The 24,762-nt window shown below is 44.9% G+C and overlaps 1 protein-coding gene across 8 annotated transcripts in view; it reads right to left on the reverse strand.

The window, feature by feature from the left end:
• GIGYF2 (GRB10 interacting GYF protein 2) overlaps nucleotides 1-24,762 on the reverse strand; it is a 444,297-nt gene that overhangs the window by 182,541 nt on the left and 236,994 nt on the right. For all 8 annotated transcript variants that reach the window (XR_003858724.1, XR_003858723.1, XM_029616693.1 and 5 more), the window contains 2 exons: nucleotides 20,887-21,104; nucleotides 19,943-20,105 (listed from right to left, as the gene is read on the reverse strand). Coding sequence is in view for 6 of the 8 variants with exons in the window: in XM_029616693.1 (XP_029472553.1) it covers nucleotides 19,943-20,105; nucleotides 20,887-21,104 (381 nt within the window). In the remaining 2 variants the exon portion in view is untranslated. The remainder of the gene's footprint in view (nucleotides 1-19,942; nucleotides 20,106-20,886; nucleotides 21,105-24,762) is intronic.

A 24,762-nucleotide genomic window follows, 5' to 3' on the forward strand; every position in this document is an offset into this window, starting at 1 on the left:
CTCTGTCAACTCCTGGTGAAACTGGATCTCCCACATTTTATATATGCAGATGATGTACAGATCCTCATCCCCATCAACGATTCCCTTCCTAATGCTCTAAAAATCTGGGATACCGCTCTGGTGGAAATAAAAAAAACTACTTACTGAAAACTTCCTGGCAATAAACACTACCAAGACAGAGCTCATCATCATCTCATCCCATAATAACATCTCCTCTAACCCTTTTCAACATTCACCACTGGATTCTCTCAAGTTACAGCAAGTCCGCAGCCTTGGCATTATCATCGACAATCAGTTCTCATTTAAGAAATTCATTACGGCTACAATCCAAAATGGATTTTTCAAGCTACATACTCTAAAAAGAATTAAACCGCTTCTACATCCACATGACTTCTGGACAGTTTTACAAGCTACAATACTGTCAAAACTAGATTACTGCAATGCCATACTACTTGGTCTCCCCAAAAACACCATACCACCACTACAGATGCTACAGCACGCTTACTCACTAACACGCACCACCATGAACACATCACTCCGGCTCTCATGTTCCTTCACTGGCTTCCAGTAGCATCTAGAATTTTATTCAAAGTTCTCACACTCATTCATAAATTGATATACAACCAAGATATGCAAAGGTTCTCTGATCATTTTATCTTCCGCACATCAAAAAGACCAATAAGGAAAATGCACCAAGCCAAACTCGCCTCCACTTCACTTAAACACATCAAACACGTTGCCACTAGAGACCGCTCATTTACGATTGCCGGAACTAACATCTGGAACAAAATGCCCACAGACCTGCGTCTAGAACCCTGCCATAAGAAATTCAAGCAGAACCTCAAAACCTGGCTGTTTGAACAAGCGTTTACCCAATAAGCATCTGTTTCTGAAACGCCAATTACTTATTCTCTGATCCATTATCACTCGGCTATTTATTTTATCACTCGACTATTTATTTTATCCCGCTGCTAAACTTTACTTTACGACTTCTTACCTCCCATCTACTACTAAAATGACATTGAACACTGGAATATTATTATCATTAGTTTTATCGTTCTCTGTTACTATGATTGTTCTTAATTGATATATAATACGTTCGCACTATTTCATATTGTGTGTAAAGCATGTTGCTAATGTTATTGTTTATTGTAAACCGAGGTGATGTTATTAACGTGCCGCGGTATATAAAAAAATCACTAAATAAATAAACAAATAAATAAATAAATAAGGAAAATGAAATTATCAGGTAAATAATTTCTCCATTATTGCTTTATGACTATTCCAATCGAATCAGTGTCAAGTATGCCATTGTATGCTGATCTGTAAGGGGTGAATAGTTTTGTCTTCTCTGCATCTTGATCAACATCTACACATTCAGTCACAAGGTATGCACTGTCCAGGTGGCTGATTTATTCTAAAGTAGTCTAATACCCCTCACCTTAACCATGCATCCTGGGTTTGGAAGCTTGCATAAAAGGCTCAGCACCCAAGTGGGTCACTTATGGACTTTCACGTTCCTCCTTCAGTGGAGGGTAGTAAGTTAAAGCTGAAGGTTGTAAAGATTTATTGACTGACAAAGTGGTCCTTGTCCATAAAGGTCTTAACTCTACCTCATCTAATAGGAGGCCATTCTATTAAAGAACAAGTCTGTCTTTAATGATAGGACTTGAAGTCCTATGCAACTGGGCAAGGAGTCTGTCTTGATGGTCAGCCTGAACCTGAGTCTGGAACCCTCGCTGATTTCTGGGTAGAGAAGAATCCAGATTTCCACAGGAACAAAACCCTGTGGCATTACTGTTTCCATCTCTTAACAAAGAAGTTCCTCCTGACTTTTGCCTCAGGTTATTCTTACCTTAGGCTAGGGTTTTATTCAGTTTTATTTGAATCACTCATTTCACTTGACCATATGTATATTGAGAAGAAGCTAAACCTTTTTGATTGAGACAGATTCATCAGGAAGTAAGTAAGTTTGGGGAATTGCCCATCGTTGATGTTTACATCTTAGGAGCTGCTTTTCTACTCCTGTAGCCACCATAGTCTGTCTACCATAGTAACATAGTGAACGACAGCAGACAAAGACTAAAATGTTCCATCTAGTCTGCCAAACAAGTTTTTATTTTATTTTATTTTTTTTAATTTCTTTTTTTAGGATAGTAGCACCTGCCATTCTTCTATTCCTTGGGCATTCAGAGGAGGCCATGCCATGAGAAGAAGAGATCTTGGCATCTGGCTTGAGAAAAGGTCCAAGGAACATTGCCTCTGCTTTACCAGAAATCCGTTTAAAATACCTTCTCTATTTTCACATCTGTAGGTTAACCATGCGATTCTATCTCACTTGGTTGAAATTGGTGTTTATCCCATCACTTGGTACATACGTTTTTCAAAGGACAATCTTACATGTGTTTTATATTGGATGGGCTTTAGTTGAAGCTCACTGCTGAACCTTGTGAGAACTCAGCATGGTGTTTGCCCGGTGGTTAGAGGTTCTTTCGTGCCATTGCACTCTTGTAACATTATGTGTGACCTGGGAGGTCAGGCTTTTATTAATGAAAGGGGGATCTGCCACAGACTTTGGTGCCTTTCCCACCTTCTTAGAAGTTTTTTCCTAAATAGGTTTTCTATGCAAGTCTCTTGTCCCTGACTAATGTTGTGCATAAGTCTCTAGAGACAATTTGTTAATCCTCTTTGGATACAAGAAATCCATCTGGAGGGCTCTACAGCTCCAGATAGTCTCCTCGGGTTTCTTCTTGTCACTAAAAACCTGTCATGTCTATGGACAAAAGTACTCTTTCTCTTGGTTAGTGTATTGTGCATTTCTGTTGCCCAGGAGGATCTGGGTCTGGAGAGTCATGTCAAAGCTCCCTGTGCCTATAGCTCTGACTGCATTTGTTCAGAAGCGGTGAAGTGGGATTTTTTTCCATGCATTCAAGAATGCATCCTTGTTTTTGGCAAGGGCTACTGCTGCAAAACTGTATTTTAAAACTGTCCTATGGAGTCTCTTTGAGGTGTAGAACCCAACTCCATTTCCTCCTAGAGCCAATTATTTGTCATATTGCCTCAAAAAAAAAAAAAGAGAGAGGGGATTAAAACAAATTATATAAGGTTGGCCTATCAGTTGTGCCTTTGGCACGGTTATGTTTTCACCTTTTGGTCTGAGGCAGTCTGTAGCTTGGAAATACCCACATATGAGGAATGCCATTCTGCTTGTCCTTGGAGAAAATTAAGTTACTTTCCTGTAAAAGGAGTTCTCTGATGAACAATAGGATGTCAGTCCTCACGTCTCCCTCCAGCCTCTCCTTGGAGTTGGTTTCTCCAACTCTTAGCTTTTTATCATGGCCTGAGTTGCCGGGCCTGGGAGGCAGTGAGATGGCTACCGCTGCATATGTTCAGGGCATGCCAAAAACTTCTAGAATCTTTGAACTCAAAGTTCCCTGCTGGGCTCCATATAATATCATTCACATGCGAGGACTGACATCCTGCTATCCATTGGAGATCTCGTGTTTCAGATAAGTAACTTCATTGTTTGAATATCCCTTGGGGCATGGTCTGGTTCCTCATTGTAAAATGGAAACAGTGTGACACCACCAAAATACTGCCTTAATTAGGCTATCCCTATAAAGTCAGTAACTATGGATTAAGGAAACTGCTGCAGACGGTCACTGTGAGACATATGATTACTTTAAAAGAATGAGACTGGGAAAATTGTTGATTGATTGACAATTTCAAGATTACTCCACAAACATGGCCTATATGGAATGGTGGTAAGAAGGAAGCTACTGCTGAAGAAAAGCCATATGATCTGCATAATTTGCATAAATCTAAAAAAAAAAAGATTTAAGGTATACTGCATGCATATGAGAGAAGGTTTTGTGGTCTGAGGAGGCCAAAGCGGAACTTTTTGATCTCTGAGCTACGCAATGTGTGTGATTGAAAAAAAAAATTCACTTTTATTGTGCTAACACCATCCTTACAGTAAAGTATGGTGGATGATAACATTATCTTGTGGGATTTCTTGAAGCAGCGGGAGCAGGGAGGCTTGTAAAGTTCAAAGGAAAGAGGACGGTGCAAAGTATAGGCAGATTCTGGAAGAAAACCTGTTCTAGTCTGTCAGACCTGGGACTGGGGAGAAAATTCACCTATCAGCAGGATAATTATCCTAAACTGAGAGTTAAAACAACAATGGACAGGTGCGGCAAGAAGAAAGTGAGTGTCCTTGTATGACCCAGTCCTAGCTCAAACCTGAATCCAATAGAAAGCAAAGTTGTTTACCTTAACAGGTGTTCTCCATGAACAGCAGAACATACAGCTGCACAAGATGGGCCGTTTTGGTCCATTTTCTCCTCTAGCACAGAAACTTCTAGATTCCATTCTGGTCATGCAGAGGACTTCCTGCGCTAGCATCACTGCGTGACCTCCCACAGTCTGTTTTCTAGCTTAGAATTCAACTTCCCAAGGAGGAAGGAAGGGACTGTGTAGCTTTATATTCTGCTGACCATGGAGAATACTGGTTAAGGTAAGCAACTTCACTTTCTCCATGGACAAGCATCATAAGATGAGAGTCCCCAATTTAGTGTTGCATTGCAGTAAATTGTGTTTAGTTCTCCCCTCTTCCCCCTTTTTATTTTTGCAGGAGCATTAATGTAAAATGTTAGTACACATTGTCCAAATTTAGCATCAGAATGTGACTCTTAGTAATGTTTTGTGAATGTTTACTGTTGACCACATCACTGCCCTACAGCTATCTTGTAGTGATAATGAGTTGAGGTGAGGTAATGTAGAGGAGGCAACTATTAATTGATGTTCCCTTACAATCTGCGGAACATGGCTTGAGTTTGCACTCATAGGCATGTATGCAACTTGTAACCTATCTTGAAAGTGGTGCATAGTACTGGAAAATCCTTTTTTTGGATTGGTCAAAGGATATGAAGAGCTGCTTAGGAATTCACAAGCTCTAAGACTCCTTGTAATTCAGTTGTGATGGTCTTCATCCTTTTGAGATATCTTCTGTATGAAGGAAGAATAGATCGGAAGGTAGATCTGGTGATCCTCCTCCTCCCAGTAAATCATCGTATAAATCTCGATACATATGAGTGACTTGAATGGGAGTTTACGTAAGAATGATGAGAAGATATTGCATAAGAATGATGTCTGAAGATATTGCGATTGGTTCTTCCCTCTTTACCCTGAGGCAGTGATAGACACTTTGCTTCTAATTCTTTTTCAGTTTGTCCAATATTGTTTTTTCATGGCTTTTTCCTCATTTGGTTGTTTATCAGCATAAGCCTTGATGAAGTCAGTCTATAGTTTTTGTACAGATGAGTAGCAGTTCAGATAGTTGGGGGAAAAGTAGTCCTAGCTCTTTCATTACTGTGGTTGAAAAAACATGTGGCTCCAGCAATGATGGAGACTGTGCAGAATCTGTTAGATTCTTCTGTTTACTAGATTTTTTCCTTGGCTGCTTGGTACCAGCTGTTTTCCGTGCCGGAAAAGTGGTGCCAGAATTTGACTGAGTCAATGTGAGCAATGTCCATGCTGAAGAGCCAGCGCTGTGGGTCTGTGGCATGGTATCCAATACACCGGCCACTTTAGTGGTGGGCGGATGTGCTTGACTCCTTTCAGGAAGCGTGAAACATCCGGGTGAGAGGCTATGCTATTGCTCTCGGTTCCGTAGCATGACAATGCGGCCACCAGTACCTTGATGGAGTTGAGGGACAATCCCTTCTGTAGGCCGTTCTTTAGGAATTCCAAGACAGCAGTAATTTTGACTGAGCATGGTATGATGTCGTGGTCCTCGCACTAGGCTTCGAATACTCTCCAAATCCTTACGTATGTTAGAGATGTGGAAAACTTGCGTGCTCGGAGTAGGGTGTCGATTACAGCCCCCGAGTATCCGCTCTCTCTCAGGTGAGCCCTCTCAAAGGCCAGACCATAAGAGAGAATCGAGCTGGATCCTCATGGAGGATCGACCCTTGTTGGAGCAGGTCTCTGTGTGGAGGTAGTGGCAGGGGGGGTCCCTTTCAGTAGTCTTCGCATGTCCGCGTACCACGGTCTTCTTGGCCAGTCCGGGGCCACCAGAAGTACTGGTCCCCTGTGTAGCTCTATCTTGTGAAGATTGCGCCTATTAGGGGCCACGGCGGGAAGGCGTATGACAGAGTCTCCTGTGGCCAGGCCTGTACCAGGGTATCGATCCCCTGGGACTGAGGTTCCCGCCTGCGGCTGAAGTAACTGGGTACTTGGGCGTTGGACCGGTTCGCCAGAAGGTCCATGGTTGGTGTTCCCCAACGGTTCACTATCAGTTGGGACGCTGCTGCCGACAGCTTCCATTCTCCTGGGTCTAGACTTTCTCTGCTGAGGTAATCCGCCGTGATGTTGTCTTTCCCGGCGATGTGGACGGCCGAGATCTCCTGGAGATTCACTTTCACCCACGACATTAGGGGGTCTATTTCCAGAGACACCTGTTGGCTTCTGGTTCCTCCCTGACGGTTGATGTAGGCCACTGACCACTTTGTCTTGGAGTCTGTGACAAAACCATAGGCAGGCTAGTCTGACTGCCGAGTTTCTAAGCGATTGATGTTCCATCCCGATTCTTCTGCGTTCCACCGCCCTTGGGCGGTTATCTCTTCGCAGTGTGCTCCCCATCCTCCTAGGCTGGCGTCCGTGGTGAGCAGGACCCAGGTCGGTGAGGATAGTCTTGTTTCCTGGCTCAGGTGGCCGTCTTGTAGCCACCATCGTAGTTGGGTCCGAACTCTGCCTGGAAGCTGTAGACGTACGGCGTAGTTCTGGGACAGTGGATTCCATTGCGATAGGAGTGAGCGCTGTAGGGGTCTCATGTGAGCTCGTGCCCATAGCACTACTTCCAGTGTGGATGCCATGAGACCGAGGACTTGTAGGTAATCCCATGCTGTGGGGCGGGGTTCGCTCTGCAGGGTTTGCAACTGGTTCATCAGTTTTAATCTCCTCGTCTGTGTGAGACTGACCTTGTCTTCTTTGGTGTTGAATCGGACTTCTAAGTATTCCAGAGACTGTGAGGGGTGCAGACAGCTTTTGTTTCTGTTGACCACCCATCGAGGCTCTCCAGTAGAGTTTTGACTCTGTTGGTTGCCTGGTGACTTTCCTCTGGGGCTTTCGCCCTAATCAGCCAATCGTCTAGGTAAGGGTGTACGAGGATTCCTTCCTTCCTCAGTGTTGCTGCCACCACCACTATGATCTTGGTGAACGTCCGGGGTGCTGTGGCTAACCCAAAGGGTAGTGCCCGGAACTGATAGTGAGGGTCCAGGATTTTGAAGCGTAGGAAGCGCTGATGTTCTTGATGGATCAGAATGTGTAGGTAAGCTTCCGACAGATCCAGGGATGTGGGGGAACTCTCCCGGTTGTATCGCCCTTATTACACGGAGCATAGGGTTTCCATGCGGAAGCGGGGAATCCTCAGGTGACGGTTGACCGACTTGAGGTCCAGGATGGGCCTGAAAGTCCCCTCTTTCTTGGGGACAATAAAATAGAATAATGCCCAGTATTTATTTGTTGTGGAGGCACTGGGGTTATGGCCTCGAGGGCCAGTAATCTGGTCAGTGTAGCTTCCACTGCCACCCTCTTGGAGGGGTCGTGGCAGGGGGATTCCACGAACTTGTCCTGAGGGGTTCGGAGGAAATCCAGGTAGTACCCCTCTCGAATGATGGTTAGGACCCACTTGTCCGAAGTTATCTCGACCCATCTTTGGCAGAATAGGGCCAGTCTGCCCCCTATGGTTTCTTCCTTTGGACGGGTCGGCTGATTCTCATTGTGGGATGCGGCTGGGGCCTGGACCCGAGCTGGTTCCCCTTTTGTTGTGCTTGTTCAGAAAGGACTGGTTCCTGCCTATAGGATGAGGCGCTTGATAAGTGTGTCTGTATGGATTGAAGCGCTGTGAACCTCTGCCCCTGGAGGGTCAGGGGAAGGGTCGCTGGTTTTTCTTATTCTTGTCCTCCGGTAGCCACGGCAGTGGGGACTCGCCCCATTTGTTAGCCAGTTTCTTTAGTTCACTGCTGAACAGGAGGGATCCCTTGAAGGGCATCCTTGTGAGTCTCGTTTTAGAAGACACGTCGGCCATCCAGCTTCGGAGCCAGAGTTGCCTCCTGGCTGCTTCAGCTGATGACACTCCTCTAGCTGCGGTGCGCACCAGATCGGAAGCAGCATCCGCGAGGAATGACACTACTGGTTCCATGGCTTCCCCAGAAGTGTTGGTTCCTGGTCTGTGATAGGCAGGCACGTATCACCACAGTGCAGCAGGCCGCTATTTGTTGGGACATAACGGCGATGTCAAAGGACTGTTTAAGGATGGATTCCAGACGTCTGTCTTGAACATCTGTGAGTGCTGCACCTCCCTCCACTGGGATAGTAGTGCGCTTCGAGACCACGCAGACCATGGCATCCACTTTGAGGCATGTCAGAAGGTCTTTGGCCGCCGGGTCCAGAGGATACATGGCTGCCATAGCCCGTCCCCCTTTGAATGTAGACTCTGGAGTAATCCATTCCAGGTCAATTAGCTGTTGAATGGCTTGTAACAGAGGGAAATGGTGGGAGGTCTGACGGAGTCCCTCTAGCAGGTGATTCGTCTTAGGCTCCCCCGAGGCACTTGTGCCCGGGATAGCAAGCTCCTTCAGGCTGTGGGTGGCCAGTTCTGGAAGTTCGTCCTTGGTGAAGAAGCGTCTCATGGTCCGGTGAGGCTCTGTCCCCGGAGGTAGTGCCCCCTCCTCCAGGGGCTCTGATTCCTCCTCCGAGTTGTCCATGTCCCCGTAGGTGGGGCTTCTGGGCGGTGGATTCACTTCTCTGGGCCTAGAGGGGCCCAGGGCAAAAAGGTCCTCTGGTGAAGGCTGTGGCCGTGTTATCGGAGGCTCCATCTGCATGTGAACGAAGGTGTGTAGGCCTCTGAAGAATTCCACCCAGGAGATAGACGCTGGGTCCAAGCTAGGAGGCACTGTGTCCCTGGGGGCCCCGTTTGGGGGTGGGGGTCCTGATGGAATTTGCTAGGTCCGGGGTACTTGAAAAGCTAGCACTCAGTCCCGGATGGGGCTGGCCCTGGGCTGGATCCCCCAGGGCCTCCTCGCACTGGATACACAGGGCGTTGGCCTCTTCTTGTTGTGCGGCTCTGATGTGGCATGCTGGGCAGAGGCCCTGAGCCTTGAGCTCCTTTTCCGGTGGTGTCATGGATGTAGGCGTGTAAAATCTGTTATGCGCTCCGGTGCGTCAACCATGCGCGCGTGGAATGGGTGTGCACTCAGGATGTGCGTGCAAGTCACATATATGCGCCCGGCACAGTAAGCGCGTGTTACGCACATAACTTGTGTGCACGGTACTTGAGCGTGCGATGTTGTGTGCACAAGTAATTTGTGCGCCCGGCTCGCCCTTTGTGCGCACGGATCGAGACGGTGGACAGGGCAGCGAACAGGGCCAAATGGCGACGGCGGACAAGATGGCGACCACCTCGGAGGGTCTCCACGTGGGCGGACCTTTGGATCTAACCGGGGCCTAGCCCTGCTAGGGCGGATCAACCCGGTGGCACTGGTCCCGGCCAACGACCTGTGCGACTCCTCGAGTTTTGGAGACCGGAGTCTTTACAGAAGATTTCTATCTTACCTTGTCTCGGCGCTTCTCGGTTTCGTTCCGGGCGGACTCCGGCTGCGGGGGGAGAGGGGAAATACCTTCACCGCTGTGCTCGAGGTTGCACCCGCTGCCTCTCAACCGTGCCCGAAATCGGGGGCTAGGTCCTTGCCGAGGGTTGGCTGCCGGACAGAGGCTCACCTCTGAAGGATCGCGGAAATCACCTCGGGAATTCTCAACTGGGGGAGGGACCCGAGGGTGTCACCGCAGGAGAGCGGGGCTCGTCTGTAGAGGTAAGATTTCTTCTTGTTTCGGGTTTTCTTCGTTAAATCTACTCTAACGCTGTGAGAGCGTGCAGGTAGTCCCTAACTGCTATGGAGATGGAAAATACTGAAGAACTGCACTTCCCGCAGGGGTATATGTACTAGGGCTGACGTCAGATTGAAATCTGATCCGTCTCCAACTGCTATCAGGAGTACACTATACACATTGGTCCTGAGTCCATCTGCTACACGCTAGGAAAGTTCATGTTTTTCAAAGCAAGTATTTGAAATATACTCCCTTCACATGGGAGAAAATCTGTACCTGTTCCTGGGGGTGGATTTCTACTAGAGGGAATACATTGATAATATTGTGAAATGCCAGATCTTGCAACAACCCCCTGTATGTCTTACAACCTCCAGGCTGCGAACCTGAGCTCTCCATCCTAGATGGGTCCCTGAATCCAGCAGGATGCTGAAGACAGTTCAGGTAGAAAGCAGCTACTCGGAAGCAAATCCATCAGAATAAGAGAGACTGGAAACAACCCCTCTCCTGAGAAGGGAGTAAGATGCACGGGGGAGAACATATAGCAAATGTTGCTTACCTGTAACAGGAGTTCTCACAGGACAGAAGGATGTTAGTCCTCTCATATGGGTGACGTCACAGGACGGAGCCCAATCACGGAAAACTTCTGTCAAAGTTTCTAGAACTTTGACTGGCCCCTACTGGGCATGCCCAGCATGGCACCAACCCCGCAGCCAGCAGGGGTCCCCCCTCAGTCTTGTTTTGAAAGCTACAGGTAGTACTGAAAAATAAAATAAAACGAACCCAACACCACGGGGCGGCGGGCGGGTTTCGTGAGAACTAACATCCTGCTGTCCTGTGAGAACACCTGTTACAGGTAAGCAACATTTGCTTTCTCACAGGACAAGCAGGATGGTAGTCCTCACATATGGGTGAGTACTGAGCTGAGGATGTCCGAACATGCACCAAATGTACCCAATGGCGTGCAACAGGCACAACAACTGAGGTGGAATTTGGTAGAGGGCATCCGGAACCCTATCGGGCAGGCAGAAGGTGTTGGTACGTCACGTTGGAAAAAGGTTACGGAGGACAGATTAGCCGAAGATGGAATCCTGTCTTCCGGCTTTGTCCAAGCAATAGTAGGCTGCGAAAGTATGGAGTAAACTCCAGGTAGCAGCTCTGCAAATGTCAGGAAGCGGCACCGATCGTAGGTGTGCCACTGAAGTCGCCATGGCTCTCACAGAGTGTGCTTTAACACAGTCTTAAAAAGGAATGCCTGCTTGCTGATAGCAAAAAGATATGCAATCCGCCAACCAGGAGGAAAGAGCCTGCTTACCCACAGGTTGCCCTAATTTGTTTGGATGGAAAGAGACGAATAACTGAGTGCTCTTCCTGTGGGCAACTGTACGGTCTAGATAGAAAGCTAGAGCCCGTTTACAGTCAAGGGTATACAGAGTCTGTTCCTCTGGGTTGGAGTGAGGCCTGGGAAAGAAGATAGGTAGTATGATGGATTAATATGAAACTCCGAAACTACCTTGGGCAAAAACTTAGGGTGAGTGCGGAGTACCGCCCGGTCCTGCAGGAGTTTAGTGTAAGGCGGATAAGGTGACTAGGGCCTGTAACTCACTAACCCTGCGAGCAGAAGTGATAGGTAAAAGGAATAACACTTTCCATGTGAGATATTTAAGGTCACAGGAGTGGAGAGGTTCGAAAGGTGGTTTCATGAGCCAACTGAGAACCAGATTAAGGTCCCAAGAAGGGGCCGGAGGACGTAAAGGTGGCTTGATATGGAGCAAGCCTTTAAGAAATCGTGTTACGAGGGGTTGTACCGAAATAGGGACATCCCCGATTCCTTTATGGAAGGCAGCTTCCGCGCTGACATGCATTCTAATGGAAGAGGTCTTTAGACCGGATTCTGATAAATGCCAGAGATAGTCCAAGAATTTTGGGATTGGACAGGAAAAGGGATCAAGGGACTGCGAAGTGCACCATGATGTGTACCTTTTCCATTTATAGGAATAAGATTTTCTTGTGGAAGGCTTCCGTGAAGCAATCAGGACACGAGAAACTGATTCGGAAAGGTTAAATGGTTGAAGGATTAACCTTTCAACATCCATGCTGTCAGGGACAAGGCTTGAAGATTGGGATGGAGTAGGCATCCGTCGTTTTGAGTGATCAGATGCGGGTCCGTTTCCAAGGGAATGTGCCTGCGGATGGAGAGATCCTGGAGTATGGAAAACCACACTTGGCGCGGCCAGTGAGGTGCTATCAGGATCATGGTCCCTCTGTCCTGACGTAGCTTCACGAGAGTCTTCGAGAGAAGAGGAAGTGGAGGGAATGCATAAAGCAGACCGGTTGCCCACGTGAGGGAGAATGCATCTCTGGGCCGAGAGTGCTTGCTCCGAATTAGGGAGCAGTAATTTTCCACTTTGTGGTTCTGAGGGGACGCAAAGAGGTCTATTTGGGGATACCCCCCATTGCTGGAAGAGAGAGATCGCTACCGATGGATTGAGCGACCACTCGTGCGGTTGGTAGACACGGCTCAGTTTGTCTGCCAAGACATTGTTCACTCCCGGCAAGTAGGTGGCCCTGAGGTACATCGAGCGGGAGAGCGCTTCTGCCCAAATCTGCGCAGCTTCCTGACACAGAAGGAAGGAGCCTGTGCCGCCTTGCTTGTTGATGTACCACATGGCCACCTGGTTGTCTGTCTGAATCAGGATTACGTGATTTGATAGGGAATCCTGAAAAGCTCTGAGAGCACATCGGATTGCTCGAAGTTCCAGGAAATTTATCTGGTGTTTGGCTTCCTCTAGAGACCAAGATCCTTGTGTCTGTAGATTGTTTACATGAGCTCCCCAACCGATGTTGGAAGCGTTGGTGGTGAGAATGATTTGAGGATCTGGTAGGTGAAAAGGAAGTCCTTGGAGGAGATTGGTGTGATCTTTCCACCAGGCGAGAGATAGACGGAGTGCGTCGGTGATGTAAACAATGGTTGACAGAGGCTGAGTAGCTTGAATCCATTGTGACCTCAGAGTCCAATGCATGACTCTCATGGCCATGCGGGCCATTGGTGTCACATAGACTGAGGACGCCATGTGTCCCAGCAGGACGAGGAATTGGTGAGCTGTTGCTGTGTGTTGAGACTGCAACTGGTGAGCTAGAGACACGAGGGTTTGAACTCGCTGCTGAGGGAGAAAGGCTTTTGCCTGTAAGGTGTCCAAGTCTGCCCCAATGAAGGATAAGGTTTGAGATGGGAGTAAATAGGATTTCTCGTAATTGACAAGAAATCCTAGAGATATTAGAATGTGAATGGTCAGGTTCAGGGAGGACCGAGCGACTTGCTGGGTTGGGGCCCTGATTAGCCAGGCATCCAGATAGGGGTAGACATGGACACCTTCCTTCCTGAGAAAGGCTGCGACAACTACGAGGCATTTGGTGAAAACTCGTGGTAAGATGTCATGGACTGGCACTGCTACTACCTCCTTCGGGTCCATCCATGAATTGCAGAATCTCAAGCATCCTGTGCCTAGTGTCTTGCTCTGTTAAAAGCTGGAAAGGCACAGATTCTGCCATGGTTTTTACAGAGAGATCCTCTGGGGGAGATTTTCGCTGCTCCTCTAGTGGAGAGGGCTCTGAGGGCAGATCCTTTGATTTCTCAGTGGAGGACATGGACACCTCCCCTTCCCAGGGGTCATAAGGCACCTCCTCTTCACTGCGCCCCTTCTGGGGATGCAAGGGGGGGGGGGGGGGGTTCGAACTCCAAACAGTGTTAGAAGTGCAGGCCTTGAAGGCACCGAAGAAGGAACCGGGGGCATCAGCGGGCCTCAAGGTCGTAGAGGCGCAGACGGGTCCAACTGTGTCGGGGGATCGGGGGGCACTGACGGAACCAATCCTGATAGCCCTGGGAGAGCTGGGAGATGGAGGAGCACCATTCACCCCCAAGGCACCATCGAACCCGATGGCTCTTCCTACTCTGAGGAGTCGTTCACTGGGATGAGGCCTATGGCGGTGGCAGCGATGCTCCCTTCAGTCACGAAGTGGCTTGGGGCATCGGTGCCGGCTGCATCGGTAAAACACATTGAGCCTTTCCAATAATGGCGCATGCACCGGTGGAGTCGGCTCCTGCGGCGGTGGCAATCCCGATGAAACCAGGGGTTCAAAGCCCTGCAGGGCCCGGCTGACCACCAACCATGCCTCTCCAACTCCTCAAAAGCAGCCGAGGACAAAATGGCTTGAGGAGGAGAAGGTGGAACTGGGACATCCCCTGGAGTACTGGGGGGCATTGATCCCTCCACTGGTGTCGGTGGAGGCCATCTGGAGGCTTCAGAGGGGTCAGAGGGAATCGCTTCCTCCACCCGAAACCGCTTCGGAGGAGGTACTGAATCAGATGCCTGTCCATGCTCTAGCTTAGAAGACAATGACCAATGTCTATGTTTCTTCGATCTTTCTTGATGGTCACCATGGTCTTTTCCCAGAACTGAGGGAGATGGCGAAGAACCCGGCTGAAAATGGGACAACAGAGACCACAGTCAGGGGCCAGGGAATGGCTGAGGAGGGCAACCCAACTGGGTTAAACCAGAACCTCCTTCCCAAGTGGAGTGGAGGTCCCCAAAGTCAACGATGGATCCAATCTTTTGGACCCAAATAATTTCTCCATTTCGTCGAGGTGTGCTCGACGGCCCTTAGAGGTCATCTGGGCACAGAGGTCACAACCGTGGACATTATGGAATGCCCCCAGGCAGAGGACGCAGATCTTGTGGGGGTCTGTGATGGACATGATCCGAGGCACCGGCGAAAACTGGTCGATGCCATCGCAAAAAGTACATGGCGTGTGCTCGATGGTCGGCGGACATCGGGACATGAAACCATCGGCAATCAACCGCAAATGTTTAAAGGACTTACCATGTCGCGGAAAACGGAACTAACAAAAAAATACGAGGGACCCTACTTGACACGGGAAGAGAACTGCAAAATTTATGAAAAAACTGTGGAAAAGAAGTACAAGCTCACGACCGCATGGCAGCAGTTGCACAGAAAGGAAGAGACTGAATAGGGACCCCACGTGGACGCGGGGGTTAGTGGCATGCTGGTATGCTCAGTGTGCCAGTCAAAGTTTCTAGAAACTTTGACAAATGTTTTACATGCCAGGTCCATCGGATGATGTCACCCACGTCTGACTACCACCATTCTGCTTGACCTTGGATAATCTTTGAAATCAAAGTTCCTTATTGGGCTCCATCGGATGATGTCACCCATGAGGAATGCCATTCTGCTTGTCCTCGGCAAAACTGTTTTCTTATATCCTTTACCCTTTGAATAACTTTAGCCTAGAGTTTTCAGCAGCAATTTTTTCAGCATGTTTTGACCTTTACTTCAAATTCACTTCATATTTATTTTTATTTATTTAACACTTTTCTATACTGACCTTCATGAAAAATTCACATCAAATCGGTTTACATATAACAAGGGGGATAACATTGATCAACCATTTAACAAGCGAAAGTTACATATAACAAGGAGGTAGAACTTGGTGTGGCTAAGGTAGCCAGAGGTAAAGGACAGTATATCTGAATAAATTAAACAAAGGCATAAATATAACGTTTAAGCTAGGCAGGGCACCTAGTCAGGAAGGTGGAGTCTTGTCTGGTTGGTTATTTATTGTTTTGAGAGTTAAGGTTATTCATACAATAGAAACAGTTTGATTCTTCATCCAGGAGAATTCAAATCTGCTCATCTTTAGTGATTGGACCCAGGTGGGCTCTACTTATCTTATTGGCCCCCGTTTTTAAAGCTAACCTAGATTTGCTATGACAAAGGGTGTGAAGACTTATGCAATCAAGACCTTTTTGGTTTAGTCTTATTTTTGGAGTATTTCTTTTCATTTAAATTACTTTTTATTAGCACTTAAATCATATTACATGAATTAATGCAAAGCAAAAATGAGCCTAATAAGACATTTGCATCACTAGAAATATATACAAAAAATATTTTGTAGTACATTCCAAGTCCCCATCATAAAGAAACAGGGAAGGAAAACAGGAAATAGTAATCGAACAAACTACCAGGCCATTATTCTAACATCCCAATCCCTTTTGGACTATTTCTACCTTACACAATGAAAGTGTATGTTATGTAGATCAGTAAAACTGCATTTTGATTTGATGTTTTAGACAGTATAATGTGTGCAAGATATTAAGTCCTTCCCTGCTATTATAAACTCTTCTTCTCTTTCTTACTGATAAAAACCACTATAACAATGGGGCTGATGTAATAAAATTTGTGCTAAAATGCACAACATGGTTTTCGGCACTAATCTTTCACTGGTACGGAATAAGTTTTTTTTGCCAAAAAACCTACACTAAAAAAAACCGTCCACCTGGTCAAGATGGTGAGATGGACAGTGAAATGCTAAGAGAAATTAGGGAAGCCAACCAAATTGGTAGTGCAGTAATAATGGGAGACTTCAATTACCCCAATATAGACTGGGTAAATGTATCATCGGGTCACGCTAGAGAGATAACGTTCCTGGATGGAATAAATGATAGCTTTATGGAGCAAATGGTTCAGGAACCGACGAGAGAGGGAGCAATTTTAGATCTAATTCTCAGTGGAGCACAGGACTTGGTGAGAGAGGTAACGGTGGTGGGGCCGCTTGGCAATAGTGATCATAATATGATCAGATTTGATTTAATGACTGGAAAAGGAACAGTGTGCAAATCCAAAGCTCTCGTGCTAAACTTTCAAAAGGGAAACTTTGATAAAATGAGAAAAATTGTTAGAAAAAAACTGAAAGGAGCAGCTACAAAAGTAAAAAATGTCCAAGAGGCGTGGTCATTGTTAAAAAATACCATTCTAGAAGCACAGTCCAGATGTATTCCACACATTAAGAAAGGTGGAAAGAAGGCAAAACGATTACCGGCATGGTTAAAAGGGGAGGTGAAAGAAGCTATTTTAGCCAAAAGATCTTCATTCAAAAATTGGAAGAAGGATCCAACAGAAGAAAATAGGATAAAGCATAAACATTGGCAAGTTAAATGTAAGACATTGATAAGACAGGCTAAGAGAGAATTTGAAAAGAAGTTGGCTGTAGAGGCAAAAACTCACAGTAAAAACTTTTTTAAATATATCCGAAGCAGAAAGCCTGTGAGGGAGTCAGTTGGACCTTTAGATGATCGAGGGGTTAAAGGGGCACTTAGAGAAGATAAGGCCATCGCGGAAAGATTAAATGATTTCTTTGCTTCGGTGTTTACTGAAGAGGATGTTGGGGAGGTACCCGTAATGGAGAAGGTTTTCATGGGTAATGATTCAGATGGACTGAATCAAATCACGGTGAACCTAGAAGATGTGGTAGGCCTGATTGACAAACTGAAGAGTAGTAAATCACCTGGACCGGATGGTATACACCCCAGAGTTCTGAAGGAACTAAAAAATGAAATTTCAGACCTATTAGTAAAAATTTGTAACTTATCATTAAAATCATCCATTGTACCTGAAGACTGGAGGATAGCAAATGTAACCCCAATATTTAAAAAGGGCTCCAGGGGCGATCCGGGAAACTACAGACCGGTTAGCCTGACTTCAGTGCCAGGAAAAATAGTGGAAAGTGTTCTAAACATCAAAATCACAGAACATATAGAAAGACATGGTTTAATGGAACAAAGTCAGCATGGCTTTACCCAGGGCAAGTCTTGCCTCACAAATCTGCTTCACTTTTTTGAAGGAGTTAATAAACATGTGGATAAAGGTGAACCGGTAGATATAGTATACTTGGATTTTCAGAAGGCGTTTGACAAAGTTCCTCATGAGAGGCTTCTAGGAAAAGTAAAAAGTCATGGGATAGGTGGCGATGTCCTTTCGTGGATTGCAAACTGGCTAAAAGACAGGAAACAGAGAGTAGGATTAAATGGGCAATTTTCTCAGTGGAAGGGAGTGGACAGTGGAGTGCCTCAGGGATCTGTATTGGGACCCTTACTGTTCAATATATTTATAAATGATCTGGAAAGAAATACGACGAGTGAGATAATCAAATTTGCAGATGACACAAAATTGTGCAGAGTAGTTAAATCACAAGCAGATTGTGATAAATTGCAGGAAGACCTTGTGAGACTGGAAAATTGGGCATCCAAATGGCAGATGAAATTTAATGTGGAAAAGTGCAAGGTGATGCATATAGGGAAAAATAACCCATGCTATAATTACACGATGTTGGGTTCCATATTAGGTGCTACAACCCAAGAAAGAGATCTAGGTGTCATAGTGGATAACACATTGAAATCGTCGGTTCAGTGTGCTGCGGCAGTCAAAAAAAGCAAACAGAATGTTGGGAATTATTAGAAAAGGAATGATGAATAAAACGGAAAATGTCATAATGCCTCTGTATCGCTCCATGGTGAGACCGCACCTTGAATACTGTGTACAATTCTGGTCGCCGCATCTCAAAAAAGATATAATTGCGATGGAGAAGGTACAGAGAAGGGCTACCAAAATGATAAGGGGAATGGAACAACTCCCCTATGAGGAAAGACTAAAGAGATTAGGACTTTTCAGCTTGGAGAAGAGACGACTGAGGGGGGATATGATAGAGGTGTTTAAAATCATGAGAGGTCTAGAACGGGTAGATGTGAATCGGTTATTTACTCTTTCAGATAGTAGAAGGACTAGGGGACACTCCATGAAGTTAGCATGGGGCACATTTAAAACTAATCGGAGAAAGTTCTTTTTTACTCAACGCACAATTAAACTCTGGAATTTGTTGCCAGAGAATGTGGTTCGTGCAGGTAGTATAGCTGTGTTTAAAAAAGGATTGGATAAGTTCTTGGAGGAGAAGTCCATTACCTGCTATTAGGTTCACTTAGAGAATAGCCACTGCCATTAGCAATGGTTACATGGAATAGACTTAGTTTTTGGGTACTTGCCAGGTTCTTATGGCCTGGATTGGCCACTGTTGGAAACAGGATGCTGGGCTTGATGGACCCTTGGTCTGACCCAGTATGGCATTTTCTTATGTTCTTATGTTCTTAAGTGAAGGAAAACTGCAGAGTAATAGCCTAATTAGCTATTAACCTGCAATGCAGAGGCACGCTAAGCAGGAGGCTGCCTAGCATGACTCCTTTTACCACGGAAATTTAACACTTGCTCAAAGGCAGGCTTTAAACTTCCCACAGTACCAAACTTCACTCCCGAGAGTCCTCCTTCCCTGTCAACAAATCTGATCCTGCCTCTACCTCAGCCGAACCCCCAAGCACTCACCTTTAAAAAAAAAAAAAGCACAGTCTAGTCTCAGGGTCATGGTGCCTGGGTCCGGTAGGTTTGATAGGCCCCCTCCCAAGCCCCCTCATCTTAAAGACATTGAATCTTCCTAAGGGAACTCCTCACCTACCCTTTGGAATCCTTTATTAACCATTGGAACCCTCCGAAAGCCTTCACCACCACTCCTGACCCCAAAAGTCCCTGCCTCCTCTGACAGGCTGTTCCTTCAATTGAAAGGACTAATCTCTTTTCAGAATTCTGAAAGGACAGCCTTCCGAAAGGGGATTGGTCCTTTCCTGACATGTGACAGTAGAGGGACAAATCACAGACAGTGAAGGAGTGAATAAATTAACATAACGTGCCTGATTCAATTTCTTTAAGATGAATGAGCTGAAAGTTGGCCCACCAGACTCACGGTATCAGGCATCCCAACTGGAGACTAGACTATTTTTTTTTAGGTGAGCAGTACAGCATACTGGGGGGGGAAGAGGTCTGCTGGGGCCCCTGCAAAATTTTTTGTTAAGGTGGGAGCAGGATCAGACTTTCTTTTTGCGTGGGTTTTATGCTAATGACAGGTAACATGGCCACAGGGGTTAAAAAAAAAAAAATTTTAGTGATTTTTTTTTTTTTTTTTTTAAACATTGTCTATTACCATATCATTAGCTTACTGTATCCCATGGAGACCACTCATTTTAGTGTAAAATGAAACCTGTGCTAAAATCTAACTTTGATTTTAGTGCAGGTTTTATTATATTGGTCCCATTGAAAGCAAGAAGCCAAAGTGTGTAAAAAGTCAAGCATACACCTGACAAAAATGAATCCTTCATACCTGCAGTTACCCGTTCTGTCCTCTCACCCTCCTTCTTGGTTGACTTATCAGGCTCTTTGGCTTCTTCATTGTGGCTGCTCTCTGAATCTGAGTGCTCCTCCCCTTCTTCTGAAGGCCGAAAATCCAATTCCTGCTCCTCAGGGATCGGCTCCTTCTGAACCTTCTGCAAAAACAAATCAACAAGCTGTCAACAAATTCCTCTGAGATTACCAGAGGACCACACAAACTATGGGCTGGACTCAGAATTTGCTACTTCCCAACCACAACTACTTCCCTTTTTCCTCAGCAACCAGCAAGTAGTGGGCTCATTACTTCCTACTCATGTATCTTAATTAGAGCGATGCTCAGGTTCTGGGGTTAGATAGGGAACCTTTTATTGTCATCTTACTCCTTTCTTCCCACCTCTAGATTACTAGAGTGGTGGTTCCCAATACTGCCCTGCAGGCAAACCTAACTGCTCTGCTTTTCAGAATATTGATTATGAATATACACGAGATATTTCCATATACAGGAGACCCACTGTATGCAACTTTATCTCATTGACTTTCATTATGGCTATCTAGAAAACTAGATGGGTTAGATATGCTTCCAGGATTACGCTGGGGAACACTGTAGAAGAGAAATATAAATTCTGAGAGACTATAATGGAAGCTAATTATTACTCCACATTAACTTTTGGATTACTAAAGAAATACTCAGGTTCTAACACAAAATAAAGCATCTACCCATTACTACCTACTGCTATTCCCCCTTCCCTAAACATTCAAGTAACCAGAGGAACACAAACTACAGAAAGTGTGTCTGCTCCTTCCCATCCTACAATCACTCACTTGCCTTTAGATTAAAAAATTGGTTATTGAGTGCCACTGCTGCATGCCATCTAAATATAAGGGAGCTAGTTTAAATACTATGACTATTTAAAATAACATATGAGATGAACTCACTTTAGAGGGAAGGAAAGCCCCAGAGGAATCAAAAGTTCCCATCTCTTCCTCTGCATCTTCCAGGCACCATTCAGGGAGACTGTCCTTATCGTCCTCCAAGCTATTACTGCCTGACCTGACTCGCCGATATCCCCGTTCATCATCACGTTCGCGGAAGTCAAAGTCAAACCTTCGCCGCCGCTCTGCATGCTCCCGCCAGCCCGGTGCTCGAAGGCCATCTAGAAGGAAAAAATTTATCATCTCGGCATACCATCAAGGGGCAAAAGACTAGAGCATCAATTCAGAGTGCACTTTCACCATGAAGTCCAAAAATCAAAGCAAACCCAGCTATACCATAGCTTTTCAATATTGGTAAAGTGATATGTTTCATTTCTTTTAATTTAACCATTTAGCATATCAGAAATGTTGGTAAATCCTAAAAGAATCATCTAGTAGTGATCATCAGTGGTTTCCTCTTGCATTCCAGTGAAGCATAGGTGACTTGTTAAAGCTACTGTCAGTTGGTACTTAAATACATTTCTAAATGTTCAGGACACTGCAGGTAGAGAATGTTAGCAAACCATACAAGCAATACAACTACAATACTTCATAATTCATTAACACTGTCTATAACGTAACTTATACAGCATGTATATTCAGTCGCATATATACACACATGTACACTCACACATAGTGAAGTTGCTTACCTGTAATAGGTAATCTCTGAAGGCACATTAGTCACACACGTGTGTCATGTGACTCTGCTCAGCTCTGAAGGGAAAGAATCATCCAGAACACGCTGGAAAAAGGAAAAAAATCATTCTCTGCTCTTTTTCAGTAGCCCTGCAGATTTAGTTTTAATTAGGGAAAGAACTGCTCCTAAGGAAAGCAGAGTGGGTTTGTATTAATGGTGAACTGCTGACTTTAGAGAAGTAAGCAACTTTGCTTTCTCTGTAAACAGGCAATTCACTGTAGTCATACAAGTGGGATTCCCTAGGTAAAGGTTGCCTTTGACTAAAAAAAGGGAAAAAGCAAGAACCACTTTCTGGCAGAAAGTATATTTTGATGAGAATACATACATACACACATATATATGCATATACACACACACACACACACGCACACAAACAGTTCTGAAGTGGAGGAGGAGAAATCATCCCAGGATAATAAGAAATCGAAACATGCAAATTCCACAGCTGCGGGCTCAACAACCACTGCACTTAGGAGGTAGAGGGCAGTGCTGGTTAGTGACTCACTTCTGAGAGACACTGAGGCATCCATGTTGTCCTGGGCTGTCTGCCAGGTGTTAAAATCTAAGATATTGTAGAGAGATTGCCAAAAACCCTGAAGCCTATCCGATGCTGCTCATCTATGCTGGCACAAATGATACTGCTAGGTACCACACATATCATATCAAAACTGACCATGGCTCTGGGAGAGAGGGTAAAGCAGATAAGTGCACAGGTGGTACTCTCCTCCATCCTCCCAGTCAGGATAAAGGCCCAGGCAGGGAAGCTCACATTCTGGATATAAATGAATGGTTGCACACATGGTGTTGGCAAAAGCATTTTGGCTTCCTGGACCATGGGATATATCAAGACTACTGAGCAGAAATGGGGTCAACCTGTTGAATAAGGGGTGCACTGTCTTCCAACACAGACTGGCAAACCTATTGAGGAGGGCTTTAAACTAGGATTGTCAGGGGGAGAGGTGAACAAAACACTAAGTTAAACAAAACAAATACTTGCATAATGGGTAAAAAGGAAATCTGGAAAGCTATGTACACTAATGCTCATAGAATGGGAAATAAAGTCCTGGATCTAGAGGCAGTCACGGAAGAAGCTGACTTTGATGTTGTCGCTGTCACGGAGACATGATACATGGAAAACCATGACTGGGATATACTGGGCTACAATATTCAAGAAGAACCAGGTAGGAAGGAAAAGAAAAGGTGTGACACTATATATAAAAAAATATTAAAGTAACAGAATTATAGGGCTTATGAGGTAAGGAGGCGGCACTGTGGGTTAATCAGGAAGTGGATCAATGTTTCCTGTTTTTGCGTGATCAAAGTTAAGCAAGTTCCCAACTTGATTTCCTAAAGGAATGACAACCAAATTTGTCTCATCTAAAATAGTGCTATGAGGATCATGCTACCTTGATCTTTTCTATTAAAAATTTTGACCACCAGAAGTATGGGAGAATATGCACACAGAAGGCTTTCATCCAATGAAGGTAGGAGGAGTCTGAAGTTCATCTGCCTTCCGATCGTTAGAAGATAACTGGTTACCTTCCTACCAGTAGTGACAGCGTGAACACAATAGGGAAAATAACCAAAGAAATCCAATAACAAATACCCCAAATACAAAATAATGTGTGTCTTAAATGTACAATATCTTATGCCATCTTACTAGATGGCATAAGTCAATCTAGTCAAATGATCTTCCTAGTCTTATCTTTAATCATTTGGCAAGAACATTATATATATATATATATATATATATATATATATATATATATATATATATATATAGTTTTGAGTTGCATATTAAACTTATCTTAATAAATCTTGATGTCCCAAACACTAGTCCCGTCCTGACACAGGTTAACTTCCTATTCATTACTGCTTGCCAAAGGTATACCTTGGGTGTGTCCCACTAGAAGATCCTATTTGTTATATCTTGAACTCAGGACCACTCACAAAGGTCTAAGTGCTAACTGCATCTGTCTGCCAGAATGTTGTCTATTCCTGTCAGGTTTGTGGTTCTTAGAGAAATGGCCCAGTTCCACTCCTTGATAGTTTCCCAACACAGGAGGATAGTACCCACTCCTCCCCACTTGAGAGAGCCACCAAAAGGACCAAGCCAATGTCTGCCAATTCTAAATCACTCATTCCACCACAGCTACTATAATCATTGGTCCTGTTAGTGGGGAAATAAGCTACAATTTGAGTCAAGTCTAGTAGAGTCGCTATAGTCGCTATAAATTCCCATCAGAGCTGGACTCAAGTTTGATTTAAAGCAGTTGATAACGAACTCTGCATGGATTCATTGGCTCCTGACCAAGACATATTCTTGACCAGTCAATCATAAAAGTATTTGAAGCTGAAAAATTATTCTTCTTTTAGTGCACTGCTTTGATGATACAATAGATAATTATAGTAATTAAATAATAAAGCTAACAAAAAACAACAACAAAAAAAAGGCTTTTAGATATAAACAGGGAGACCATGATTGAGAAAAACTAAACCAGATGGGTTCTAGGTGGTATTAACTGAGAAAGGGGCAAGGAATGAGGCCTTAAAAGTCTATATAAGAAAACAGCCAATATGGTGAGTGAGACTGTAAGCAATTCTCCAAAACATTTGGGAAATACTATACTATAAATTGACACCTGGATCAGTATCTGAAGTTAGATTAATACAGTTATCTGCAATTCTAAACAATCCACTACAAGCAAGAAAACAAGGGATACGATTTGAAGTCTCAAATGTCCGTTAATAGCTACCACATAGTCTGATTGGGTAAAGCTGCAAGAAATCAGATTACTGCTCCACAAAACAATCTGTACCAAAAAAAAGGCAGGAATTGGGGTGGATGTGATCTGATAGGGCCAATGTTTTCTCTGTTCTTCCAAATTAGCTTTTAATAAGACACTAATTCACCCAAGAGCCACAAAAAGCTTTCAACCGAAGACACAAAGATATATTATTCCAGCATTGACATTTTATATTCCCCTGCTTAGGGAAGACAGACTGGGATTTGAGTTTCAGGTGCCAAATTAAGACTTGATTTTTTTTTTTTTTTACACTTTAGTATGGGGTGTCAATAGATTTTATGCTTTTAACTTATGTGCACATCTGTAAGGAAGCCTGCTTTATTTCCAGTTCTGTTATAC

This window comes from Rhinatrema bivittatum, chromosome 9 (assembly GCF_901001135.1).
Source record: "Rhinatrema bivittatum chromosome 9, aRhiBiv1.1, whole genome shotgun sequence".
Lineage (NCBI taxonomy): Eukaryota > Metazoa > Chordata > Amphibia > Gymnophiona > Rhinatrematidae > Rhinatrema > Rhinatrema bivittatum.